This window comes from Aedes aegypti, chromosome 1, assembly GCF_002204515.2.
Source record: "Aedes aegypti strain LVP_AGWG chromosome 1, AaegL5.0 Primary Assembly, whole genome shotgun sequence".
Taxonomy (NCBI): Eukaryota; Metazoa; Arthropoda; class Insecta; order Diptera; family Culicidae; genus Aedes; species Aedes aegypti.
Window position 1 is genome coordinate 1,208,831 of NC_035107.1, and position 17,605 is coordinate 1,226,435.

At 41.9% G+C, this 17,605-nt stretch overlaps 3 protein-coding genes across 3 annotated transcripts in view; 1 reads left to right on the forward strand and 2 right to left on the reverse strand.

Annotated features, from left to right (window-relative positions):
• Positions 1–7: 7 nt before the first annotated feature.
• LOC5574752 (39S ribosomal protein L9, mitochondrial) lies at positions 8–1,745 on the forward strand. The gene is made up of 3 exons (XM_001655268.2): positions 8–197; positions 291–617; positions 1,333–1,745. The coding sequence occupies exons 1-3, from the start codon at positions 120–122 to the stop codon at positions 1,684–1,686; spliced, it is 759 nt and encodes a 252-aa protein (XP_001655318.1). The 5' UTR covers positions 8–119; the 3' UTR covers positions 1,687–1,745.
• The window catches only part of LOC5574753 (uncharacterized protein C15orf61 homolog), a 28,833-nt gene continuing 12,956 nt past the window's right edge, over positions 1,729–17,605 (reverse strand). The window contains exons 2-3 of the mRNA XM_001655267.2: positions 11,870–11,978; positions 1,729–2,081 (exon numbers count right to left, since the gene is read on the reverse strand). Of these exons, the coding sequence (XP_001655317.2) occupies positions 1,761–2,081; positions 11,870–11,974 (426 nt within the window). The 5' untranslated portion in view covers positions 11,975–11,978 and the 3' untranslated portion in view covers positions 1,729–1,760. The remainder of the gene's footprint in view (positions 2,082–11,869; positions 11,979–17,605) is intronic.
• Positions 12,065–13,824, reverse strand: LOC5574746 (NADH-ubiquinone oxidoreductase 49 kDa subunit). The gene has a single exon (XM_001655266.2). It carries the CDS (start codon positions 13,621–13,623, stop codon positions 12,217–12,219), a length of 1,407 nt encoding a protein of 468 aa, XP_001655316.1. The 5' UTR covers positions 13,624–13,824; the 3' UTR covers positions 12,065–12,216.

Here is a 17,605-nt window from a genome sequence, read left to right on the forward strand (position 1 = left end):
ATGTATCGTAGCTAAATTTGACAACTCGCCCAACGTTGCAAAGCATCTTTATCTGCGGCAAAATACTGAACCAGAACGTGTTCAGCAAGAGTATTTTTTGTTTGAATTCCCTTTGGAAAATGTTGTCCAGCTTATCGAAAGCATTCTCGGGCATTAGCTTATGCTCGGCAGCTCGTGTTCTGAACCAGCAAACACGGGTAAGTTCCACCAGATTCGATTAAAAGATATCCTCCGCAACGAAAACCAATTTACGCAACACTTTCCTCTCCCCCTCCCCATGGCTGGAGCAGAACACCTTCGTCCTGAAGCGCCGAAATCCGCCGAACCTGTACAAGAAAAATCAGAAGCCGGGCAAGCTGCTGGGCCGACATTACGTGTACGATCTAGTCGAAGACACCACCGTCAAGAAGAAGCCGAACCTGGAAGTGGTGCTGACCAGTTTCGTGGAAGGAATCGGTTCCAAGGGGGACGTTGTTTCGCTGAAACCTCACGTCGCCTACAACAAATTGCTGCTGCCGGGATTGGCCGTGTATAAAACGCCGGAAGCAGTGGCCAAATATGCCTCGGCCCAGGAGGATAGGGAAAAGGAATTGCACAGCTCGGCGTACGCACAGCGGGTAAGATCGAATGGGGTGGTAGACGGTTGATTGTGTTCTGGGGTCAATACGACCCCAGAGAACTTTGAAGGGCTTTAACTTGTTTGTTAGTTTGTGAAATGTTTTGCACGTTAGTACGTTTCTACAAGTTTCTTTTTTTTCGAATATCTTAACAATATTTCTCTAGAATAATTTTCTTGAAAATGTACGTTGTCTGTGCCTTGAGATCATATTGACTCCAAATGCAAATTGCGATAACTTTTCGAAATCTGTACGAATGGACTTGTTCTGACTAATCCAAAAACGGTTTGAATTTTGAAAATTTTATAAACTATTTGTTGAAATATCTATAAGATCTTCTACCCCCTTGAATTGATAGAAAGTTCAGAGAGAATTTGGAGTTATAAACATAAATATCTGCTCTGTGTATCTGAATTGAGACTATTTTTCCAGCAAACGCCATGTTTTATAGCCAATCATTTCAAAGATTGTCTTCGGTATTATGCCATGGACCATAGCTAGTTCCTGGAGAAATTCTTGATCTAGTTTAGTGATCTTGTTACAAGAAATTTGTAGGGAATTGTTGGACAAATTCGCTGTAAATTCGAAATGTATTCAGGAGTCTGATAAGAACTTTGTCAAAAAATCAGTATAATAAACAATCCCAAAGGCACAGATAACGTAACTTTTTGGTACCACAAAAAGAAGGTTAACTAATTCGAATTTGAATTTGTAGACTGTCAACAAACTACAGGAGATAGTGCTGGCCGTGGTGATGAATAAGGATCATCCGTGGGTCATCGAGCGGTGGCATATTAAGGCCTCGCTACGAAAGGCAGGATTCTACGTTCCTGAGGAGGCGATAACCCTGCCGGAAACGCCTATCGCCGGGCCGGATTTGATGAAGCAGAATAAGGAATTCTGCTGCACGATCACGATCAATAACTTGGAGAAGGCCCGACTTCGCTGCCGAATCCATCACTGGAGCACGGAACCAAGCGAACGATTGCCATACGTGTTTGAGCATTGGAAGATGCAGGCGGAACCGTTGTTCGGAGATTCCACGGCACCGGAGCCGAAGAAGGAATGAACTTGTGAATTATCGTTACTAGGAGATAGATAAACCAATAGATTTGACCTAAAACTCGTTTTACCTCACACTAACTAATATTCCGATCCTTTGTCTTCTTCGTAGAGGAAGTAAATCGGTACCTTCCCGTACTTTTTTCCCATGTCGACCCACTCAACGTGACGGATGAGAAACCTAGCCGCGAATCCGTACCCCAGCTGAGGCAGCCCCAGATTAATCACCTTAATAAACTTGAAAAAGTTGTCCTCCACGCTGAGATCTTGGTGGGGCCGCTTGGTGCAGTGGTACTTCATGTAGGGATAGCATCCGGTCCGCAAGATGTGATAGTTTGTGCCCGTGTCCAGCGTCCAGTTGAAGTGCGAGCGGCCAAAGTGGTCGTTCTCCACGTCGCGATACTGTGAGTGAATGGGATGATGTAGTTTCTTAGAGCATTCGTGATTAGTGAAAGTCACCCCACAGTCATTGATAACCCACAGATATAGATTAGCATTGTATTAAACACATAATTTCTCAATCAAAAATATTTGCAAATAGGGAATTGGATCTTAGCACTTTTGGTTGACTTCGGCAGGCGGGTTTTTGAAAAGCTACTGAGCTCATATTTGGCCACAAACACAATATGCGTACTATCGAAGTGCAAGGTTTCAGACAATTCTGCCTCCATGCCAAAGTGAATCATTAAAGTGTCTGGGTTATGTAATGGAAGTGGAGTTTTTTGAAAGGTAGGGGAATGCGGGGCAAGATGAGCACCCCGGGGCAAGATGGGCACCCCTAGTTTGTGTCGTTTCTACCGATATGATGGCCATAAATTTCAGCTAAAAAATCAACAGCGCAACGTAAATATTGTCAAAAATACATAGAAGTCCAAAAATTTACCTTTTCATATAAGGTTTGTTCATTTAAAAGTGATATTTTTGTTGCGTAAACAAATTAATTCATGCGTTTTTGGCCGTACAGTTATAGAATAATCTTCTGTAGATAATCAGGAGCAAAACTTTTATCAAATTTAAAAAATATTTCATTTGTTTTGATTATATTGATAAATTTGCACTCTTGGGGCAAGATGAGCACCATGTTCAAAATTAAGCAAAAGTGTGAAATTATAGAACCACATTTTGCTGTGGGCTTGACTTACGGTATCTTCTTTGCACAAAACAATTTTTTCTAAAAAATATATAAAAAACAACAAATTAAATCGTTTTTTAAGTAAAATCTTAGCAATTTATGAAAAGTTATTTATTTTCTGATAAAAGTTTTAAAAACTAAGCTAGTTGACGATAAATATTATCAGATATTAAAGATAATATCTTGGGATATTGCAAGCATTGAAAAATAATAGTTTTCTCTAGTAAATTGCATCTTTTTATGGGGGTGCCCATCTTGCCCCGCAGTTTTTTTGACCGATGATAAAAAAGCTATTTTTTAACGTGTTATTTGGAAAACTATTTATCACTTTTTAAAACTTTCAATGGTTGTAGGTCAAAGTAATAATGTAAAAGCTAAGGATGGTTACCAATTTACCAATTTACTAAAATAAGAACGTTTAAGTAGGCTTAAATCGCGCTTATCCTTAGGGTGCTCATCTTGCCCCGCCTGACCCTACAGTTCTCATATTCATTCTTCCTTAGCCAAGTGATGAGAGTCCGTGTCTACAAAGCTAAGCCATGCTGAAGGTGTCTGGGTTCGATTCCCGGTCGGTCCAGGATCTTTTCGTAATGGAAATTTCCTTGAGTATCATCGTACTTGCCACACGATATACGAGTACGAAAATGCCAAATTTGGCAAAGAAAGCTCTCAGTTAATAACTGTAGAAATGTTCATAAGGACACTAAGCTGAGGTTCTGTCCCAATGAGGACGTTATGCCAAGAAGACGAAGAATAAGATGTACTGAAGCGCTTCTTATTGCTAAGTTCCAGACAATTCGGCCTAGAAAAACCCGCAATGCCAAAGTTAATCATGGAAGTGATTCTTCACCCTACTTATCTTTGTGTTTATTCTGCGCAACGTGTGAGTCGAAACGACTCGCTCTCGCCGCGGGTGACGTGAGACGACTAATGCTAATTAGATGGGAGCGAGTCGACAATAATTGTCACCTCATTCGACTCGTCTCACCTCACACGCCGCGCAGAATAAGTACACTTATTTTATCTACTCGCCTCATCTTGACCTCAACAGGGCTGGTAGCCATCTGACAGAAAATAATAATCACTTAGGTGACCAAAATGATCAAACTAGTGATCAAAAAGTGACCTAAATGGAACTTCAAAACTACAAGTATTAGTCATAAAAATTACTACAAATGAAACTTCGTTCTATGTATATATTAATCAATCTACATATTGGGTGAATTTGGAATGTAAAGAACTGCAGTAATCTATATAAATAAAAATGGAATGGTGTTTGTATGTCACGAAATGGCTTGAGAACGGGTCAACGGATTTGCATAATTCTTCCACTGTTGTATTCAACAGGGGATGCGACGTGTTCGTGCGGGGAAAAAGTCTAGGAAAGCTTTCGGAATAGTCACGAAAACAGGAGAAAACTAATCTGTCATTTTGTATGGGAGATTTCGTGCAATTTTTCAACAGCCTACTTGATGGCAAGACGAAGTTTGCCGGGACCACTAGTGGTCCCGGCAAACTTCGTGTAAAATCCAGTCGGCGGAACGGAATGGCCACAGATTGAAAGCCACCGTCAGCACTCACCTGCTACAGCTGCTACAAATACTATTTGTAGGATTTTACCAGCCAAACTCAAATGAAATGCTTCAAAGTACTTTTAACTAATTTAACATTTAGGATTAGAACTAATTTAACATTAAGTTTTCTAATTTTAACTAGTTTGATAAGTTTTTCTTCTCGCACGTCTTGATCGCTTGAATTTTTCGTTCAGTCTCCTTTTTTTTCAGCCGCAGCTTACTTAGATTTATTATCCGGTTGCTATGGCGCCAACGATATCCGAGCAACATAATTAGTTGCTACCAGTGTTGGCAACATTCTCCGAGCCCGGAAACGAGATGTTCGCTTGTAGCAATACAATTTTGCTAACAGGTCTTGTGAACGATGATTTTGAAGTCTTCATGGACACCGTTCTAATTTTTCCATCTGGACCTTTGTAAATCTTCTCGACAACTCCTTTCGGCCAGCATCCTCGATGTAAATTCTCATCTACTATCATTACAAAATCACCAACATGATATTCGTGGTAGTTTCTGTTATCAGGCCACTTGCGGCTTCTTATCAGTTCTGGACGGTAAGACGATAACCATTTACGCCAGAAACGATCAGCGTAAATTTGAGCATTTTTGTAGGCTGCTCGGCAATCTAGGTCCCTCTCGTCGAAGTTATGGTCAAATTGTATTGAATTGTTCCTCCCCAAAAGTAGCATATTTGGAGTCAACGGTTCAGCGTCTAATGGATCACTCGAAACGTGCGTCAACGGCCTATTGTTAACAGTATTCATTACTTCACATAATGTAGTACGCAGCACAAAATCTGTCGGGTGTCTTTCTTGAAGCATCGCACGTAGAGCATTTTTTACAGAGCGCACTAACCGCTCCCAACACCCTCCAAAGTGCGGAGCACCGGGTGGGATGAATTTCCACTGTACACCTCTAACACTCATCGAATCCTCGATCTGCGGTTGATCTAATGTTTTACTAGCCTTTTTAGTTCTTGATCTGTGCCAGTAAAATTTGTCCCATTGTCTGTCATAATGCATTGCGGTAACCCACGGATTGACATAAAGCAACGGATGGCCATAATGCAGCTATTTGTGTCCAGCGAAGGTACTACTTCAAGATGTATAGCTCTAGAAGTCAGACACGTAAAAAGAACCACCCATCTTTTTTCTAAGCGACGTCCAACCTTAACAACCAACGGTCCAAAATAATCTATTCCGGTATTGGTAAACGGGAATGCAAACGGTGTTGTTCGCTCCGGAGGAAGATTACCCATTTGCGGAACGGTCGGAAGAGAGCGAAGCTCTCGACACTTTATGCAGGATGCAGTGTACTTCTTCACCTGTGAACGGATCTTCAGAATGCGATGACGCTCCTTGATGTTATTGACGATCGTTTCAAGTCCTTGGTGAGCGTTAACGATATGGTACATGCTAATCAGTAGCATCGAAAATGGATGATTATCGGGGAGAATGACGGGGTTGTTAACATCAAACGGCTTACTGTTGTCTTGCACACGTCCTCGCATACGGACTATTCCGTTGTGGATAAACGGCGAATAGGTTTTCAAGCGACTACTGTTCTTAACATACCCGGCTGCTTTAAGCTACGCAATTCATCTCCAAACACCTCCGACTGTACTTTCCTATACCATGCATTTCTTGCGTCAGTCATGTCGTGCACAGTGATGAATAAACGTTTTGGCTTTTCATTTTTTGGTAATGCTAATATCTTTTTCATCCTCAGGTAATAAGCTGTCGACCTAATAAGTCGATTGAAATCGGAGAATTGCTGATATCGGGTAAATCAATAGGGTACTCCTCAGATACAGTGCAGCACAACGAATCAGCAGCGGTGGCATCGACAGTCAATTCGGAGTGAAAATTTACCAACTCGGCAGGCGTCAATTCAAGCGGTCCGTCGATGGGCCAGCGGGTGCTGACATGAAGCAGAAAATCCGGACCTTTCATCCACTCTTGCATATTACTAAATTTGCTCGACTTTGTTCCAAGATCGGCAACGTTCAACTGTGATGGTACCCAATGCCACAAATCAACGCTGTGACCGTTCTCCTTGATCTTCATAATGCGAGATCCGACATACGCCGTAAGCTTCTGACTCGTCTTCAACCAACTCAGGCAAATTTTGGAGTCAGTCCAGAAGAACAATTTCGCCACCTCTATTTTCATCTCGTCTTGAAGCGTCTTCATCATCTGACTAGCAAGCACACAACCTTGAAGTTCCAGACGTGGCACAGTTGAAGACTTCAGTGGAGCGACCCTTGACTTAGCATAAACCAAGGCAACATGTGACGTATCCTTATGCCGATGAACCATATAAATTACACAAGTGAAAGCCTTGTCACTCGCGTCACAAAAGGCATGGAACTCAGCATCAGCGAACGACGGAATCTCCGGAAAATAGTATCTCGGCAATCGAATTTCTTTCAGCCTAGCAGTTTCATTTAACCACTCTACCCATCTCGGAACCAATCCATCTGGAATCTCGTCATCCCAGCCGGATTGCAATCGCCACAGTTCTTGAAAAATGATCTTCAGGAGTATGGTGATGGGACTCAGGAAACCTAGTGGATCGAATATGCCCATCATGAACTTCAAGAGTTGTCGTTTTGTAGGCACACTTTCACCGGTTCGGAACTTTTCAATCAATTTCGGAAAGTCCAAGGAAAACACCAGTTCGTCGGTCTGAAGGTCCCAGTCGATACCAAGCACACGGGTTCTGCTTCCGACTCGATCAGCAACCAATGCAGGATCGAGAGAATCCAAAAAAGCTTCAGAGTTCGATGAAAACTTGACTAATTGAAATCCGCCATGATCATGGGTCTCGACCACACGCTGTACCAGTTCGATGGCCTCTTCATCGGTGTCCGCACAATCAAAATAGTCGTCAACGTAATGTTGATCTATCACGGCGCGTTCCACACCTCGATACTCCTCTTCCATTTCCTTCGCGTTGAAATTCTTGATGAATTGTGCCATAGACGGAGATGACACAGCACCGAAGATCATCACCATCATGATGTACACACTAGGAGATTCAGAGCGATCCATGCCACGAAAAAAGAATCGTTGAGAGTCCTGGTCCATTCTACGGATGAGGATTTGGTGGAACATCTCTTTGATGTCCGCCACAAAGCCAATCTTCTTCTTCCTAGCACGCATCAGGATCGCAATCAAGGCAGGTACGAGGTCAGGACCTTTCAACAACAAATCATTGAGAGAAAAACCATGCGATTTGGCCTTCGCATCCATGACCAAACGGAATTTACCAGCGCTCTCCACGCTGAAGTGGGGCAAGTACCATGTATTCGGTGTTTCAGTGAGTTCATCAGACTCCAGTTTCCGTGCATATCCTTTATTGATGTAATCTTGAATTTTGCTGCAATACTTCTCGGCAAAATCGAGGTCAGAATCCATCTTCTTCTCGATAATCAGTAGTCGCCTTAACGCTTGAGGCTTGCTGTCCGGGAACGAAAAATTGTTGTACTTGTAGATTTGTCCTACTTCGAAGCGCTCTCCCCTTCGTGTGATGGCACGGTTCATAATATCGATGGCACGTTGATCCTCGTCAGACATTTTTGGAGACTGTCCGGTGATTCCAAAATCTTCTACCTTGTAAATCTGTTTCACCAGATCCGTCAGCTCGACGTCGTCATCTTCAGCACATAATAAAGCGTGATTGTCGAATGATGCAGTATCGCTTGGTTCGATCAAGCCATGAACCGTCCAACCCAGGTGGCAGCGAGTTAGTTGTAGACCATGCAGTGAGTATTGAATTGTTTTCAGTGGTACAATCAAATCTGCGTTGTTCGAGCCTATCAGCATGCAGGGACGAGCACCTTGCACAGCAGCTAGCTTGTCTTCATCAAGCATTGGGTACAGCTGCCTCACCTTCTCGATGTCGAAATTCATTGGTGGTAGGTCGAGATTTTGCACAGAACGAATGTAATTTGCTCTGTACCATTTTGCTTGAACTGCAGGACCAGAGATATCGAATGAGAGCATCATCGAATCTTCTTCCTTATGTGACATACCGTTCGTCCAACGATAATTCACAGACGAGCAGATAATTATCCGCCTTGGCGTTCTGCATTGCGACCATGGTACCTACTACAGCATTGTAAAAAGTCCTAAATGATTCGATGTTACCTTCCTTGACGCTCTCTAAATTTCGCAGTGCTTCCAATCGATTGACCACAACCCATTCAGTGCGTCCAAAGTTCGATTTCAGCATCCTCATGATCTGAGCGACGTTGTCAGGGGAAGACAACAGCGATTCCACAGTTTTGCGTGCCTTACCTTGTAACGCTTTATTCAGTCGCCTGATATTGTCCCGATCTGTTAGACGGAATTCCTCAGTGGACGTTTTGAATTCAGTTTCGAAAATCATCCACTCCATGATGTCACCAGAAAACGACGGCAAGTCCTTGACGTTTCTTCCTTGCAGTGCCTTGAATGCTTCGTACAGGATTGCATTCACGCCAGGTTCGGGAACAGGTACATCATTCGCTGCAGGCTCGCGGGACGATGGGCGAATTTTGCGATTTGACTCCAGATTGTTCGTGTTGCTTGCTTCCACGGTTTTTGACTCGGTGAGCCATTTGGTGACACGTCGAGATACACTGGTGTACGCACTCGAGCTGCTACCTCTGCTGCTGCAGACACTCGAGCCGTAACTTGAACCAGTCTTAAGTTCTTCCTTCTTAAGTTCACGCTCACGCTTTCGCTTGAGGAACTCTGCTTTTCTTTCTTCCGTCTTCAACGCCAGGTCTTGTTCTATCTGGAGCGCAGCTAATCGTTTCTCAGCCAGAATTTTGTCTCGTTCGATAGACGCCTTCAGTTCATCCCCTCGATCTGCTCTTCCAACAAAAGAGCCTTCAGTTGGCTGTCAGCTTCGCTGATACGAGAAGATAGGCTTTTCTTTGAACGCTTTTCAGAGTGGGCAGCACCCTTCGAGATGCGAGAACCAGAAACAGGATCGTTCTCCGCGTCATTTCCGATCGGGGCTGAGACATGGTCTGCAGTTCGCTGGATTGATTTGTTCTGCTGCTGTTCATTTACAGGAGTACGAAACATGGTTGGTTGATGTGGAAGTTGAACAAAGAAATTTTCTAGTCGCTTTGGTACTACGCCTCTAGTTTCTCTTCTAGAGCGGCGCAACTGTTGTGCCATATAAACTGGCGTTTGGTATTCGAAGGACCAATGTAAAATCCAAGCGGCTGAACGGAATGGCCACAGCTTGAAGGCCACCGTCAGCACTCACCTGCCGGAGAAGAAGGGCCAAGGTAAAATCCAGTCGGCGGAACGGAATGGCCACAGATTGAAGGCCACCGTCAGCACTCACCTGCTACAGCTGCTACAAATACTATTTGTAGGATTTTACCAGCCAAACTCAAATGAAATGCTTCAAAGTACTTTTAACTAATTTAATTTAACATTTAGGATTAGAACTAATTTAACATTAAGTTTTCTAATTTTAACTAGTTTGATAAGTTTTTCTTCTCGCACGTCTTGATCGCTTGAATTTTTCGTTCAGTCTCTTTTTTTTCAGCCGCAGCTTACTTAGATTTGTTATCCGGTTGCTATGGCGCCAACGATATCCGAGCAACATAATCAGTTGCTACCAGTGTTGGCAACACTTCGTCTTGCCATCAAGTAGGCTGTAGAAAACTGTCATGGAACCTCCCATACAAAACGACATATAAGTACTCTCCAGCTTTACCAAATTTTCCGAGAACTTCCCTAAGTTTTTTCGTCACACGAACACGTCGGAACCCTTCAAGAACACAACAGTGAAAGAATTTTGCAAATCTGTTATCCCGTTCTTAAGCCATTTCGTGACATACAAACACCACTCCATTTTTTTTTTTTTGAATTTGGAATGTAGTAATCTATATAAATAAAAATGGAGTAGTGTTTGTATGTCACGAAATGGCTTAAGAACGGGACAACCGATTTGCACAATTCTTTCACTGTTGTCTTCTTGAAGGGTTCCGACGTGTTCGTGTGACGGAAAAGCTTAGGGAAGTTTTCGGAAAATTTGGTAAAACTGGAGAGTACTAATATGTCATTTTGTATGGGAGATTCCATGACATTTTTCAACAGCCTACTTGATGGCAAGACGAAGTTTGCCGGGACCACTAGTTTGAAATATTTCTTAACAGTTGTCTGGCCAAGACAAGAGTTGATTGTCGTAATGGTCAAAAAGATGGCGAATTGGAGATTTTAACTATATCATTTCATTTACGAGACGAACATTAGCATGATATACAAACCCGGAACCCAGGAACCATTACAAGGATCTCTCTAGTAAATAACTTTATAGATTCCTCACACATTCTTCCGCGATTCTTCAAAAGATGATTGGAGAAATTTCTCAAAAAATTAGTCCAGGAAATCCTTTAGCATTTCAACACTACAACCTTTTGTAATTGCTAAAAGGGATTAATCTGATTTTTTCCGATTCTAGGATTTCTTCCTGATATGTTTACTCTTATTCTTCCATCGATTTCTACAGTTGTTACTCATTACTTACAGAAGTTCTTCGATTAAAATCCACAAACTCTAGAATTCTATAAGTAATTCGTTGGCCTCCCTCAAGAGTTTTTCCATGGAATTTCTCCTGCATTTTATCCAAGGATAACTTCTTCAGTTCTTCCAAACATTTTTCGAGTTATTTCTCGAATGAAATCCCCTTGGAATCTACTACTACTACTTTTACAAACATTCTTGAATAAACCTTTGTGGATTTCCTCGGTAGAAATTCTGTAAAAGTCCTTGGAAGATCTCCTTGAGTAACTACTGGAGAATTTGGTCGAAGGATTAGTGAAAAAATATCTGGAGATTTTCCGGTTAGTTAAAAAATCAAGGTAATGCCTGAGGAAATTACCGGAGGTTTGGAGAGCTTTGGAGTTCTAGAGGATTCCCTGGATCAAATTCTGGAAAAATACTTCTAAGCATTTTTCGAAAATATGCTGGAAGAATTGGTAAAGAAATCTCTAGAAGAATGTCTAGAGAGATCCTGAAAGTATTCTAATTAAAATCACTATGATAATTCCTGAAGCTTTTCCTCGGGAAATCTTAGACTTTATGTTCTTGAAAAACCTGTTGAACCCATTATAGTCTCTGAAGGTTTCTGTCTGTACAATTTTTGATCAGAATAGCTAAACAAATAAAAAGGAGACTTCATATACCATTTTGGTTAATATAGATACTTTAGATACCTTCCGTTAAAAATAGCAAGGGAATCAGCAATGCTTCGATAGACATCGAGAGTGATCGCACGTTATCGGCCATAGCTGTTTTAAAGAAACCATCCATTGATTCATTCAGATATACCATAGAGGATTGCTCCATTTGTTTCTCTAACGGTTAAAGAAGTTTCTTGTAGTAATTATTACAATCGTTCTTTTCTCAAGCCAGATTTTTTATGGGTCATACACAATCCATGTCTTCTAAAAATATACCCGTGTCTGTACCTACCTTTATGAAGTACGACGTCCAAGGTGGTTCATTGCACTGTTTCAAATAGGCTGTTAGCACTTCAGATACTTTTGGTTTGGGAGTCAGAATTTTCCGGAAAATCATTTTTCTGTAAACAAAAATTTGAATCCTTTAGTCTACTTTCTAACTAAAGAAACAGATGAATTTCTTTGCTACAAAAAGAACACATTCATCTTTAGTAGTAACGAATTCATTTATTGAACCATTCTCGCACATTTTGGGTCGTTTACATAATGCTTTCTAAATTGTTAAATTCTCCGCGCAGGGCATCATGTTCGTTTTTCGTTTGACGCTTATCCCCGTTCTGCAACCATAGCCCTTTCCCCTTAGCGATCGATTTCACCAAACACAACATCCAGCGTTCCGATGATGGCCACAACGTCAGCCAACATGTGGTGCTTGCCCACCTTGTCCAGCGCGGCCAAATGGGCAAAGCCCGGAGCCTTGATCTTGCACCGATACGGGCGGCTAGAACCATCCGACACCAAATAGACACCGAACTCTCCCTTCGGGGCTTCAATTGCGGTGTAGGTCGAGCCAGGAGGCACCTGATAGCCCTGGGTGAACAGCTTGAAGTGATGGATCAAGGCCTCCATCGAGGTCTTCATCTCCGAACGCGACGGTGGAGTCAACTTGGCATCGTCAGTCTTGATATCCCCGGCCGGCATCTGATTCAAGCACTGGTCAATGATACGTAACGATTGACGCATTTCCTCCACACGGCACAGATAACGATCGTAACAGTCGCCCTTGGTTCCGATCGGGACGTCGAAGTCAACCAGATGGTAAGCATCGTACGGCTGCGACTTGCGAAGATCCCACTTGATGCCCGATCCACGAAGCATGACACCGCTGAAGCCATAGTTCAGGGCATCTTCGGCCGTAACGATTCCGATGTCCTGAGTTCGCTGAACCCAGATACGGTTGGTGGTGAGGACATCTTCGACCTCATCCAGACGCTCGGCGAACTTGGAAGCAAACTCGTAGATATCGTCCAGCAGTCCCAGAGGAAGATCCTGCGAGACACCACCAGGACGGATGTACGCAGCGTGCATACGAGCCCCCGAAACTCGCTCGTAGAACTCCATCATCTTCTCACGTTCCTCGAACAGCCAGAAGAACGGCGTCAAGGCTCCCACATCCAAAGCGTGAGTTCCAATAGCCATGATGTGGTTCAGAATCCTGGTGATCTCTCCGAACAACACACGAATGTACTTGGCCCTCAAGGGGATATCAATGTTCAGCAGCTTTTCAACCGCCAAAGAATAGCACTGCTCGTTGCACATCATGGACACATAATCCAACCGATCGAAATACGGCAAAGCCTGGGTGTACGTTTTGTACTCGATCAGTTTCTCCGTGCCGCGATGCAGCAGTCCAATATGCGGATCGGCTCTCATGACCGTCTCACCGTCCAGTTCCAACACCAGACGCAACACACCGTGAGCTGCCGGATGCTGGGGACCGAAATTGATCTTCACATTGCGGACCGTCTTCTCCACCGGGGCAATCTTGCTGTTCCATGGGGGGATCTTCCACTTGGAGGTGACCTCATCCGGGTACATCACCGCCGAGTTGAACTGGTTCACGAACTCCGCATCCGGATACCACTTGCCGGCGTTCCGCACTTGCTGGGAATTATATAAAGCCCCAACATTCTTCAACAAACAATTGGTTACATAAACATTGGCAGCTGCCTTTTTGGCCACCGAGCTTAGCACCGAGAAAGCCATCCTTCCGGCGGGCGAACGCGACTATTGTTGCCTACGGTCTTGCTGGCGATTCCAATGAACACAAGGACACACAACTCTACGTCGGAGACGTTGCGAGGATCACTTTTTTAGGCTTTTCGATTTTCAGCAAAATTTTGCTAATTTTTCAAAACGAGATGGACGTCGGCTGTCAATCAGTCCAGCCTGCCAGGCGGACTGACTTTGACAGTTATTTTGTCATCATTATTTTTGTGATAATCATCGGTCAAACGAAAGCTGTTGCGCAACATCATCACTCGGTAGTGAATTTACACTAAAAAATGAATTGACCGTAATTTTGAGTCAATTTATATGACTGGTCGCTTATCATAAGTACACGGGAAAAAATTCTGTAGTAAAAATTACTATTTTAGCTGACTACGCCCATTCTTGAAACTACCATGGAATTTCAGACCAATTTACTATGTTTACGGTACATCCCACCACATTACTGGTACATTTGACAGAAATAATTTATAACAATCTGATTTCGACAACAGACATGGTAAAATCAACCGCATTTATGGTCTGCTCAAAATTGCCGGTGTGAGCGCTTAAGTTAACCCCCTAAGGGCCGATTTCTTCGCCCCCGCTTTGGTCTTGAACGTAGTTTAATCATATGGGTGAACGTGGTTTACGGCTTAAGCGAAAGTGAAGAAATCGGCCCTAAAATGGTAGCTTTTATCGCAGGACAAGAAATTGTCAAGGAATGATTCCGCTACCGAAATTACTTGAGTTGTAGACACATTCCAGCGTAACGCGACACCACGAGGAACCGACTTTCATTATCAAATTAGGCCTGTTCTCGGAAATATGCCTTTTGACCATATGGTTAAACAGGTTTTATATTTTGCATTTTAAATGTACTTGATGTTGTGACATTCATTTTGAAACATAACACCGTGTATATGGTAACTAAAAGCAGTTGCATTTCGTAACGCGACACCATCTCTGAAATGCACTTTTTCAAACATCACTCTATGAGCCTATGCATGCCATAAAACGTTTGACTTTTACTGTGCGCCCTGTTTTCAAGTTGCCCGTGAGAGAGAGCGAGACAGCACCAACAAACGGCGCTTAGTAAAAGTCATAAGAACAAAAGAATTTATGGCATGTACAGAGGCTCATAATCGCCTATATCTGCTCTGCTATCTCTGCTACAATCCGGGTTCGTTTTAGGTAATCCTTCTATGTATTGATAAGAACCAGAGTGTGACTTCAAACTGGAAGGAAATATTGAATAACTAGCTTACCCAACAAAATTTGAAAGCGGAAAGCTATGCATAATCTTCCAAAGATTGATAATGTCACAGATAACAGACGTTGAAGTCCGATATTAAAACTGTGTTAGACAATTTATGGTCATTTTAACCAGCAAGCAAGCAATTTGATTGATTTTCGACGCGAACGGTTCTCAGATTCTCCAGTCTTGTGCACTTGAAAATTTAAAGTTTGGCTTCGCTTCATAATCACCTTAACATGACCCGACATTGACACGTATGATACTAATGACCGCCAAATCGCCTAAATTTATGCTCTGACCATACTCTATTTAGCACGTGGCATTAATGTTGTTGTAATGTTCTAATCTGGAATAATTACAGCCCTAATGCTGTCGTAGTGTTTCTTCAGCTGTGAAAATTCGAAAATTCCAGAACATTCTATGAATCGGAGAGAATAACATTTTTAAATATTCTACAGATCGCAGTGTTGCTGTGTTCCATAATTTATTGTTGTCTTTCAAAATCACAGTTGTAATGACGCATGGAATTATTGACTCATAGAACAGGAATAATTTGAAAGCTGTTATGGGGGACCACCTTAGTAACCATGAAATGTTGTTTTTAGTATGTTTTTAGTTTCACTGTAAATAAAATAAAAACTATTTGGCGGGCAAAAATCTGATTCAAACTCGTGTTTATAGGTTGGAACTGTAGAAACCCCTTCTGAACCACATATTTTACCCCAACCGAATTCAAGTTCGACCGAACTACAATTTGCTTGAAGTTTACGATTTGATCACCGAACAACACGTTTCATCGAAGTCACACAAAATTGAGATCGATTCACACAAAATCGAACGTTTCAACCAACCAATCATGTGTGGAATGTCAATACATTCTGAAAAACTGCTCTTTTGATGATTTCCTTCGCTGTATATTGCACAGCGCTTATCAATGTAATATGAAATTTTTGAAGCAGCATATATCTGCACAAAAATGATTTTGCAGCATGAGTGAACATAGATATATTGGTTCAGAATAGCTCGATTTGGTTTAACTTTTTTAAAAGAGCAGTTCCCAAAAATGAAAACGACAACGATGAAAAGTTCTAGAGTATTCTACGAATGCGGAAGAAACATGGTCCATGAAACTCTAGAATATTCTGTAAAATAACTGTTGTAGTTCTCTACAACTTGAAATTGTAATGTTCTAAGAATCAAATTCACTGTTGTAGCGCTCAGCGAAACTTTTCGGTGAAATATTTCAAAGCGTTACTGACAGACAGACAACTCTGCACGGAGAAATATTTTTACCTAATTTTTGAGTTTACTTTACCCAAAATTAAGTATATCGATTATAGTTTCAACCCAAAATCTCTCGGTTTTCTCTTTCTCCCACACGAATGTTGTCAAAAATAGAGAAAGCTGCATCTACCCAATGGGGGTACTTTGGCCCAATAAGCCAAATTTGAGTAAATGCAACTTTTCTTATGTTTGAGTCGAAAGAACTCAATTTTGCGTTAAATCAACCCAAAATTGAGTATATTTTTCTAATGGAATTAAAGCCAAACTACCTAGTGGGGACCTTGGAAATTTAGCCAAAATTGAGTTATTGGGCTCAACTACGGAATTGCGTTGAAACAACCCAAAATTGAGTTGAATTCCGTCTCCGTGTGGGATATTATATACATGATTGCGGAATCTCATAGAGCTTAGTGACATTTGACTAGCATACGCTCGTCATACACAGTTTGTTTTTGTTTTCCTCAAAGAAACTTGCACACGCTTTCCAGGCTCATCAAAATGCATATGGAAATATTACCCAATTTGAAAGATTTACACCCGGATTCTGGGTGTTTTTTTAGATAGAGTGCATATTGTTTTCCTCTAAGGTTCACAACTACATCTACACTACCCGGATAAAAAATACAATACAAAAACAATATAACGTATTGTAACAGTACCATTCAATATATTGGAAATACAATACAGTATATTGTAAAACGACAATACAATTACAGTACAATATATTGTTTTGAACAGTTCACTGTATGGTATATGAGATTTTTGCAATATAATGTATGGGTGGTTAAGTATCGTAACAATACAAATATAGATATTGCAATTTTAGAGATAACTTTCCGTTCTACGGTCGAACAGAAAGCTACCGCAGCTGTCACATTACTGATTTTCACAAAGCATCATCGATCGGTTGCGACGATACCTTGGAAACTACACTGATGACTGTAGTTTTCGGATATTTTTCAAAGCTTTGGATTCTATTAGCATACTTTGATTAGATGGTTTCGTTCAATGATACAATGATTCTCAAGCCTGCGGTAGAACTTTGACAGCTGCGGTAGAACTTGGCGGCTACCGCAGAACGGAAAATTTTCAAAAGAACCGCAATATTTTCTCATACATATATCACAGACAAACAGACGTCACACTCTCATCGATGTCCATCGACCACCTTTTTAACGGTCGATTCAAATATATGTTAGGTGGCCAATCCACCACCCGCAGCGCTCGCATCGTTTTTGTTCGTGTTTGACGTTTACGCACTACCGCCACCTGTTGGCCCATCGGCCAAACACAGTGATTTTAGCATTGGGCGTACATGTTCTCGCGACTATGATTTTGATCGCGATTTGTTCTAAGTGTTACGTCTGTTTGTCTGTGCATATATTTTGAAAATACAATGGACCAATGCACGAATTCACTCGTTGACGTTTTAGCGGT

Excerpts from the sequence above, each read along its gene's own strand:
- LOC5574752 (XM_001655268.2), top strand. The coding sequence starts at position 120 with ATGTTGTCCAGCTTATCGAAAGCATTCTCGGGCATTAGCTTATGCTCG. Across the intron at positions 198-290 it reads TTCTGAACCAGCAAACACGG|AACACCTTCGTCCTGAAGCG; the intron begins GTAAGTTCCACC and ends TGGCTGGAGCAG. Across the intron at positions 618-1,332 it reads GCTCGGCGTACGCACAGCGG|ACTGTCAACAAACTACAGGA; the intron begins GTAAGATCGAAT and ends TTGAATTTGTAG.
- LOC5574746 (XM_001655266.2), bottom strand. The coding sequence starts at position 13,623 with ATGGCTTTCTCGGTGCTAAGCTCGGTGGCCAAAAAGGCAGCTGCCAAT.